General features: G+C 36.1%; 1 protein-coding gene across 2 annotated transcripts; it reads left to right on the top strand.

The window, feature by feature from the left end:
• The first annotated feature begins 2495 nt into the window (after positions 1–2495).
• Positions 2496–3618, top strand: LOC127795998 (uncharacterized). Of its 2 annotated transcripts, XM_052328012.1 has the most exons (3): positions 2496–2857; positions 2946–3427; positions 3553–3618. In XM_052328012.1, exons 1-2 carry the CDS (start codon positions 2496–2498, stop codon positions 3409–3411), a joined length of 828 nt encoding a protein of 275 aa, XP_052183972.1. In that variant the 3' UTR covers positions 3412–3427; positions 3553–3618. The 2 variants fall into 2 exon arrangements, with proteins under 2 accessions (XP_052183972.1, XP_052183971.1); XM_052328011.1 differs by having other exon boundaries at positions 2946–3611.
• Positions 3619–10915: the final 7297 nt, after the last annotated feature.

The raw sequence follows: 10915 nt of genomic DNA, 5'->3' as shown, positions 1-10915 counted from the left end.
TATCTATTCGATTTGTATTTGTTTTATTTTTTTAAAATAATTTTTGTGTTCACATTGCTTATTAAGGTTGTGTAGAATGATTGTAGTTGTGAGCAGAACATATTTTGATAGATATCATTCCAAATTTGCTCTAATTCGGGTGAAAAAAAAAATTTCAAAACTGCACATCGTTTATGGGTTTTGTGGGCGATAACAGTTGATCGGGCTTAGTTTCGGAACAAAGCCCGATAGGGCTTTGTGGGGGGAACGAAGCCCGATCGGGCTTTGTTCCCCCACTAAGCCCGATTATGATTTTTGTTGCCTACAAACCTGATATGGTTTTTATATATATTATTTTTTAAAATAATATGAGTATTTTGTTAAATAATTTAATATTATATATGAGTAAAATAATATAATTTAATATAATATATTTAATTTTATCATATTATTTAACAAAATTTAACTTTTTAAGCATTTGTGCCTAAATGTGTTATGTTAAAATCCTCCAATGTTTTTCATAAAATTTTTAAATATTTTTCTTAAATTACATATGAAAAATTATCATAACTTGGTTGTTAGTTTATAAGTCAAAAATCATGTTTAATTGTACAAATCATCTCTTTAGAAAAAGAAAATAAAATACAAATCTCAAAAAGCAAATAAACTTACTTACTTATAGTTATGACTTGGTTTAATAAGGAAATGAACCCGATTTGGGTGTGTGTGGGTCCGTTGCATCCATGGTAATGGTGAGACTAATTTTTTACTCCTTTCAATCTTGCAGCAATGGATTTAATGCAGTTGGTCATCGTGTGGAACGGGGAATGAAATGATAATAAGTATATTGGGGGTAATAGGATGTGTGCGGGAATCTACAAAAATACGACTTTTACTCAATTGGTTGAGATTGTGTACACAGTAACGGGAATTGATAAAACAAGGTACGACATCACCATTCATTTTGTAACGGAACACTCAAGCGAACTTCCAGCTACCAAGTTCCCTATCAAGGACGACTACGGTGTCAGGTTTATTATGTGCGATGACAGAAAATATAAAGTGATGTATGTTGATATGATTTGTAAAGATATTGGAGTTTGTAACCTACGTAGTGGTGGTAATCAAGATTCAGGTGCCGTTCCATTTACATCCGCACGTAGTCCACTGCAAAATGATGATTTTGGTACATATGGTATGGGTGGTTTGTCAGATGACGTTCCACATACGGATGATGATTGTGATAATGAAATTGATAATAATAGTGACGATAGCGATGGTGATAATGTGATGATGGTGGTGATGAAAGAGAAGTGAGTCCGGAGTACCCAGAAGTAAGATTTTCAGGTTCACAATTTGAGGACAACCATTTACAAAGAAACTGGATCGTTCCTAGTGTAGAAAATAATGCAATTGAGGAAACAAGACCTGAAGTGTCTATTCCATACCAAGGTGATCTTTTACACATGGGTGCACTCTTTAAAAGTAAACAGGAACTAATTTTGGCATTTGGACAATATTGTGTTGATGTGAAGATGGACTATCGAGTCAGACGTTCGTGCACAATTCGATTTGAGGCTGGTTGCAAGGATGTGAACTGCAAATTTATGTTTCGTGCAAGATGTAGACCTGGTTGTTCGTTTTGGCATGTGGTGAAATTTATGCCGAGTCACACGTGTACTCCGGACGTATACGATTCACATTTTCGAAGTGTGAAGGCTATTGTCATTGGAAGTTTGTTTTCTGAAAGAGTGGCGAGTAGTGAATATACACCTAGAATGCTAATGGGGGAGTTGCTGGAACAACATGGTGTGCAGATTATGTACACTAAAGCTTGGAGGTCTTTACAACATGCAAAGAGACTTACTTATGGTAATCCAGATGAATCATATCAGCAACTACCCTTATATTTTCACATGTTAAAAGAAACAAATCCTGGCAGTATCACGGCAATAGAGACAGATGAAAATAATTATTTTTTATATTCATTTTTTGCACTCGGAGCTTGCCTTCATGGTTTTCGGTCTTACATAAGACCGGTTGTTGCCGTTGATGCCACACATTTGAAAGGTGAACACAAATGGGTGATATTCGTTGCAACTTGCAAAGATGGGGAGGAAATGATTTATCCCATCGCTTTTGGATTTGGAGATGGTGAGTCTGACAGATCATGGATATGGTTTTTGACGAAATTGAGAGAGGCTATCAGAGTGCGAGAAGATTTAGTCATTGTTTCTGATCGTCACCAAAGCATTGCGAATGCGATGAGTCATGTCTTCCCTTCTATCCCACATGTCTTTTGTTTCTTCCACCTTAAGCAAAACTTGAAGAAACGTTGTAGACAGCGAAAAGATGTGATGACTGCATTCTACCTTGCAGCATACAGTTACACCACAATAGAGTGTGATACATACTTGGCAGAAATACAATCGATGCATCCTCAGACTCATTTGACATTGATGGAAGCAAGACCGGAAAAGTGGTCACGTGCATATTGTCCAAGAAGAAGATATTCCATGATGACCACCAACATTGCCGAGTCTCTCAATAAATGCATGATGAAAGCATGTCGGTTGCCTATAACAAGTGCACATGAATTTTTGAGACATATGCTTCAGAAATGGTTTAGTGATAGACGTGCTGCAGCTGCCAGACTCGAAACCATTGTGACCTCCGCTGCAGTGGCACATGTTAACTTGGCGCATGCCAAAACATTAGATCGAGGATGTCGTGTAGTTCCTATAATACAAGGGAACAAATACCTCGTGCAACATGCAAAGGAAGGCGATGGGATAGTTGACATTGTTGCGAGTACATGCAGTTGTCGCAAGTGGGACATTGATCAAATGCCATGTCTTCATGCAATTGCTGCTAGCAGGTATCATGGTTTGACTTTTATTTGCGTATTATGTTCGTAATTTAGTGTGATATGTTAACACTATGTGTTTCTTTGCCTTATGCGACAGTTTCATGAGGGTGCACTACCATATGCTTTGCCATTCATATTACACTGCAGATTGGGTCAGACGCGCATATGCACTTCCCATCAATCCTCTCCCTAACAAGGCCACTTGGGTTCTTCCAGCGTACGTCAGACAGATAGTTATACTCCCACCTGTGCAAAGACGACAACCGGGTAGACCGAGAAATGGTCGGATTCCTTCCATGGGGGAAGCTCGTCGAAGAAAAAAATGTGGAAAATGCGGTGAACTAGGACACAACAGTCTTGGTTGCCCTAATGAATGGACTTCCTCCATTGGAGAGTCGAGCACAGACACTACTTCAGAATCCAGGGACGCTGCTAGGGCCTCTGCAAGGGCAAGCCGGAAATGCAGCATTTGCAAAGAGACTGGACACACTCGTCGTCGGTGCCCTATACAGTTGTCAATTCCAGGTGATGATAATATTGTCAATGATGAAAACAATCAATAGACATTAACTCATTCAGGTATGATATAATGTTATCACATATGTTATCAATAGTTGTTAGATCGTTTGTGAAAAAAAAAATGTTTTTTACTCGCAAAGTGTTAATGGAATTTTTACTGACCATATATATCCTTTGTGTTTCAGCAATGCTCAAAAATCACTGGCACGATACAAAAAGGATGACAACATCAATCAAATATCTTTTTGTCGGGAGTTCAGAAATGAATATTATTTTTTACATTAATATTTGAAATTGAGATTTATTCATATTTGTAATCTTTCAATTTCCTTCATCTAAACTCATAATAATTAATTTAATTGACAGCTTGTGTTGTTGTGTGTTGTTGAGCAAAGAACTGAGTATATAATGCAGTTTCAATAGCACCAAAATGATGCAATGATAAACTTGCTAAAAAATTAGAGTGTAATTTCTTAACAATCACTATTATTTGAGACTATACTAGTGGGAAACTTCAAAAAAAAATTAATTATAAAAAAAAAAAAAAAAATCGGGCTTTGTGGGCCACCAAAACCTGGCCATCGGGCTTTATGGCCCACGAAACCCGGCCATCAGGCTTTGTGGCCCACGAAGCCCGAAAATGATTTTTTTTTATTTTTCTTGATTTTTCTTCAAATTAATATATTCCATTACCACTAAAATAATGTCTTTTAATGTTATTTGGGTAAACTCAAATGTATATATCACAACAAAGTCATTATTTTTCACTTTGTGTGAGGATGTCCATCCACCATCAACACAACCAACACATGATCAATTGCTTCTAATAATATTGGACAAAGCAAGATAATAACGCTATGATAATAAACTTACTCAAAAATTAGAGTGTAATTTCTTAACAATCACTGTTATTTGAGACTATAGTAGTGGGAAACTTCAAAAAAAATTCAATTGCAAAAAAAAAAAAAAAAAAATTGGGCTTTGTGGGCCACCAAAACCCGGCCATCGGGTTTTGTGGCCCACGAAACCCGGCCATCGGGCTTTGTGGCCCACGAAGCCCGAAAATGATTTTTTTTTATTTTTCTTGATTTTTCTTCAAATTAATATATTCCATTACCACTAAAATAATGTCTTTTAATGTTATTTGGATAAAGCCAAATGTATATATCACAACAAAGTCATTATTTTTCACTTTGTGTGAGGATGTCCATCCACCATCAACACAACCAACACATGATCAATTGCTTCTAATAATATTGGACAAAGCAAAATAATAACGCTATGATAATAAACTTGCTCAAAACTTAGAGTGTAATTTCTTAACAATCACTGTTATTTGAGACTATACTAGTGGGAAACTTCAAAAAAAATTCAATTGCAAAAAAAAAAAAAAAAAAAAAAATCGGGCTTTGTGGGCCACCAAAACCCGGCCATCGGGTTTTGTGGCCAACGAAACCCGGCCATCAGGTTTTGTGGCCCACGAAACCCGGCCATCGGGCTTTGTGGCCCACGAAGCCCGAAAATGATTTTTTTTTTATTTTTCTTGATTTTTCTTCAAATTAATATATTCCATTACCACTAAAATGATGTCTTTTAATGTTATTTGGGTAAACCCAAATATATATATCACAACAAAGTCATTATTTTTCACTTTGTGTGAGGATGTCCATCCACCATCAACACAACCAACACATGATCAATTGCTTCTAATAATATTGGACAAAGCAAGATAATAACGCTATGATAATAAACTTGCTCAAAACTTAGAGTGTAATTTCTTAACAATCACTGTTATTTGAGACTATACTAGTGGAAAACTTCAAAAAAAATTCAATTGCAAAAAAAAAAAAAAAAATCGGGCTTTGTGGGCCACCAAACCCGGCCATCGGGTTTTGTGGCCCACGAAACCCGGCCATCGGGCTTTGTGGCCCACGAAGCCCGAAAATGATTTTTTTTTTTCTTGATTTTTCTTCAAATTAATATATTCCATTACCACTAAAATGATGTCTTTTAATGTTATTTGGGTAAACCCAAATGTATATATCACAACAAAGTCATTATTTTTCACTTTGTGTGAGGATGTCCATTCACCATCAACACAACCAACACATGATCAATTGCTTCTAATAATATTGGACAAAGCAAGATAATAACGCTATGATAATAAACTTGCTCAAAACTTAGAGTGTAATTTCTTAACAATCACTGTTATTTGAGACTATACTAGTGGGAAACTTCAAAAAAAAATTCAATTGCAAAAAAAAAAAAAAAAAAAAAAATCGGGCTTTGTGGGCCACCAAAACCCGGCCATCGGGTTTTGTGGCCAACGAAACCCGGCCATCGGGTTTTGTGGCCCACGAAACCCGTCCATCGGGCTTTGTGGCCCACGAAGCCCGAAAATGAATTTTTTTTTATTTTTCTTAATTTTTCTTCAAATTAATATATTCTATTACCACTAAAATGATGTCTTTTAATGTTATTTGGGTAAACCCAAATGTATATATCACAACAAAGTCATTATTTTTCACTTTGTGTGAGGATGTCCATCCACCATCAACACAACCAACACATGATCAATTGCTTCTAATAATATTGGACAAAGCAAGATAATAACGCTATGATAATAAACTTGCTCAAAACTTAGAGTGTAATTTCTTAACAATCACTGTTATTTGAGACTATACTAGTGGGAAACTTCAAAAAAAATTCAATTGCAAAAAAAAAAAAAAAAATCGGGCTTTGTGGGCCACCAAAACTCAGGCCATCGGGTTTTGTGGCCCACGAAACCCGGCCATCGGGCTTTGTGGCCCACGAAGTCCGAAAATAATTTTTTTTTATTTTTCTTGATTTTTCTTCAAATTAATATATTCCATTACCACTAAAATGATGTCTTTTAATATTATTTGGGTAAAGCCAAATGTATATATCACAACAAAGTCATTATTTTTCACTTTGTGTGAGGATGTCCATCCACCATCAACACAACCAACACATGATCAATTGCTTCTAATAATATTGGACAAAGCAAGATAATAACGCTATGATAATAAACTTGCTCAAAACTTAGAGTGTAATTTCTTAACAATCACTGTTATTTGAGACTATACTAGTGGGAAACTTCAAAAAAAATTCAATTGCAAAAAAAAAAAAAAATCGGGCTTTGTGGGCCACCAAAACCCGACCATCGGGTTTTGTGGCCCACGAAACCCGGCCATCGGGCTTTGTGGCCCACGAAGCCCGAAAATGATTTTTTTTATTTTTCTTGATTTTTCTTCAAATTAATATATTCCATTACCACTAAAATGATGTCTTTTAATGTTATTTGGGTAAACCCAAATGTATATATCACAACAAAGTCATTATTTTTCACTTTGTGTGAGGATGTCCATCCACCATTAACACAACCAACACATGATCAATTGCTTCTAATAATATTGGACAAAGCAAGATAATAACGCTATGATAATAAATTTGCTCAAAAATTAGAGTGTAATTTCTTAACAATCACTGTTATTTGAGACTATACTAGTGGGAAACTTCAAAAAAAATTCAATTGCAAAAAAAAAAAAAAATCGGGCTTTGTGGGCCACCAAAACCCGACCATCGGGTTTTGTGGCCCACGAAACCCGGCCATCGGGCTTTGTGGCCCACGAAGCCCGAAAATGATTTTTTTTATTTTTCTTGATTTTTCTTCAAATTAATATATTCCATTACCACTAAAATGATGTCTTTTAATGTTATTTGGGTAAACCCAAATGTATATATCACAACAAAGTCATTATTTTTCACTTTGTGTGAGGATGTCCATCCACCATTAACACAACCAACACATGATCAATTGCTTCTAATAATATTGGACAAAGCAAGATAATAACGCTATGATAATAAATTTGCTCAAAAATTAGAGTGTAATTTCTTAACAATCACTGTTATTTGAGACTATACTAGTGGGAAACTTCAAAAAAAATTCAATTGCAAAAAAAAAATAATAATAATAAAATCGGGCTTTGTGGGCCACCAAAACCCGGCCATCGGGTTTTGTGGCCCACGAAGCCCGAAAATGATTTTTTTTTTATTTTTCTTGATTTTTCTTCAAATTAATATATTCCATTACCACTAAAATAATGTCTTTTAATGTTATTTGGGTAAACCCAAATGTATATATCACAACAAAGTCATTATTTTTCACTTTTTGTGAGGAACAACTACAAAAAATTCATTAGTCATTTCCAAGTTTTTCATTTTTCCTCTCAATATATGGGTTCCACTAACACTAAAATGATCTCTTGTTACGTTGTTCAAGTTAGTTAAAGGTAGAATGCACAACAAATACATGATGAATTGTTCTAACTACTAACATTGGATCAACATGATGTAATGATCTTCAAATTACCCCATAAGTGTAATTTAAAAATTTCGACAGAGTCTCCCTTGTTCCTTGGACATTGAACCTGCATTAGAGACTCAGTCTCTATGTTCAACAACATAATAACATGACAATATTTATCATCACAACATTAGAGACTCAGTCTCTCTTCCCAACAACATACTGCCACCACAACCACTTATCCCTTACCATCAACAACACCGCAAACCACATTTCATCAAGTGAGCAATATACAATTTGCTATACTTATACAAAAATATACAACATTTGAACTAGATGAAAATAAAAACACAAAACAAAGAATCTTCTAATCTATTGATCTACAAGTATACTATCGTGCTATGTCTATACAAAAATATTCCAATCTGTCTTCGGAGGGTACGGACATCCACAGTTGGGTGCATCTGCCAGTGATCCTCATTATGCCTCAGTATGTCCTCGACGTATTTGATAACGTAACACCCGCAGCTAGCCCTGTATTAGACATAACACACATTGGTAGCATAACCATATTTTCATGAAAATTGACCCTGTAATATAATTTAAATTAATTTATCCATCCGGTTGTTGAGGCAACTTCTGAGGATCAGTATTCTCCACTTCCCAATCTCTGTCTAGCGTCGCAGTTGCAGTTACATGTTCATAATATGCAGCTTTCTTTAGTAGAATGGGTAACAAACTCACAAGTGGTTGTATAGCTTCGACCCTGCTCCTACAACTATCTTCATTTATGGAATTGGAGTCATATATGATAATTCTCCTATCTTTCAAGCAAATCTTTAAGAGAAACCAATGAGAATTTGCTACATTACAAGGGAGCAACACCTGTATTTTATTTTAATATGTCAATCGTACGGAAATAAATAAATAATTAATTAAATAGAATGAATTAAGACTTACATAATCGACTGTCCACCAAGGGAGACTTCCGTCAGTGCGTCCGTCAACGAAACCGATCCACTCTTCTGGAACAGATGCGATAGAAGGCACAAAAACCCTCTTATTGCCCCCATACTTCTGTTCCCAAAATCTTACCATGGATGCCTGAAAAATAAAATAAAATAAAAATATTGGTCATATATTAAATTAATATGCAAAAAAAAAAAAAGTAGTGCAAACTCACAAAAAACGAAGTTGACATGATAGCGTAGTTTGTGTCATATTGACGCCGAGACTGTATACGTCTCAGGCAACACATGTAACTATCGATATGGTAACCCTCCAACCAGTTGGCCTCATTCTCTATGTTTCGGAGGTCATCCGGTGTTAGGTTAAGAATGAAACCGGTGTAAAGACTACAACAACCAAGAAAAATAAGAGTAAGAATATATTGTTTATGCAAATAGAAAAAATGTAAATATTGTTACTTACCTAATATTTTCATTAGAACCTATGAACTCAATATAACCCTCAGGGGGCTCTGTCTCTATGTCCGGCGGCATTGGGTCTAGTACCGGCGGCATCGGGTCCACGTCCGACCCCTCCAAAGTAGCATCATTCTTTCTCCTTTTATATTTTGTTGGATCGGTGAAGGGTGGACAACGAAACTGCGATGGCAATCTATCTCGCATAGGTCGCCTGTCGACCCTAACCACTTCCTCCTCCTGTAACTGAACAAAACCTAACCGTTACAAAATAGTATTTTAGAATGAAGTAAAACGTATAAAAGTAAATTTGGAATTTACTCTAGATGTAGATGCCTGCTCCTCATCGTGATGATCAAGATCTACCTGATCACCACCCTGGGACTACTCATGAACATTATCGCTGTGATCTAGGGAAATATGCGGGATGCGTAGATGAGCACATAGTGATGTCTGCCCTCTCTCTAGTGCTGCTTGCCCCCTCTCTAGTGATTCCTGCCCCCTCTCTAGTCTCAACAATTGTGTCCTCACCTGACTCATTTCCCCATCTATTCTCCGCAACATATCTAGAGTTTGTTTCAGCATCTCAGTGATCTACAAAAGGCAAACAAAAAAAATATAAATAATTAAAAAAAATATAAAACCATTATGATAATAAAAATCATACCCCTACCTCGTATTGTCCGTGGTGCGAACTATCAACGAATCTTACCTCCTCCTTATCCTTCTCCCCCTTTCCCTCCTATAAAAAATATATAAATAATTACAAAAAATATAAATTAAAACCATTATTAAATAAAAATCATACCCCTACCTTGTATTGTCCGTGGTACGAACTATCAGAGAATCTTGCCTTCTCCTTATCCTTCTCCTCCTTTCCCTCCTATAAAAAATATATAAACAATTACAAAAAATATAAATTAAAACCATTATTAAATAAAAATCATACCCCTACCTCGTATTGTCTGTGGTGCGAACTATCAGGGAATCTTGCCTTCTCCTTATCCTTCTCCTCCCCATTCTCTTCCTTTCCCTTCTCATCTAAATGTATCCTACTCGCCTTATCCTCATCCCCGTCCTCGTCCTCATCCCCGCCATTCTCTTCCTCCTCTTCACCCCCTCCGCCCCCAAATTTATAGACATCGACCCCAACCGAGTGTTGAGGGTTAAAAGATCTCCAAAAATTCGTTTCCCGCTCATCATCAGTGGGCTCAAGAGTCTGACTCGATCCTCGTGCCTGCAAAATTGTATTATTTAGATAGATATGATTTAAAAATAAACAAAATTTAGAGGTAAGTTGCACACTTACTTCCTTCCTAAGACAATCGTCGTAATTTTTTATCTGCGGCCTTTTTTTTTATAGTCATTTTCTGCATCTTGGAATGTCTGCATCAGACAGTCTAACGGCCCATTTATTCTGAATCCATGGGAACGTTTCGATCAACCACCACTGTAGAGAGCAAAATAAAAATTAAAATTAAAATTAAAAAACAAAACAAACATTTAGTTATTATAGACAAATCATATACAATAAGGAAAGAGTACCTGAAACGCCCATACAAAACCATAAATGTTGATTTTCTTCCCACCTTCACCAGTCAATTTTCTTTCTTTCGTGGCCAATCGGATGTAATGTTGACTCTTACTGTAGACATACGTACCCCAAGGGAACATCTCAAATGCTTGTAAATCCTCAGCCATAGTCCACAAGAAATCATCCACATGCCCACGCTCATCCTGGCCCAACAAAAACATATCGACCACAGCAATGTAAATCAGTTTCAGGGCATCCTCTGA

Source organism: Diospyros lotus, chromosome 2, assembly GCF_014633365.1.
Source record: "Diospyros lotus cultivar Yz01 chromosome 2, ASM1463336v1, whole genome shotgun sequence".
NCBI lineage: Eukaryota > Viridiplantae > Streptophyta > Magnoliopsida > Ericales > Ebenaceae > Diospyros > Diospyros lotus.
The sequence above is the reverse complement of the archived record's forward strand: the minus strand, read 5'-3'. Positions and strand labels throughout refer to the sequence as shown.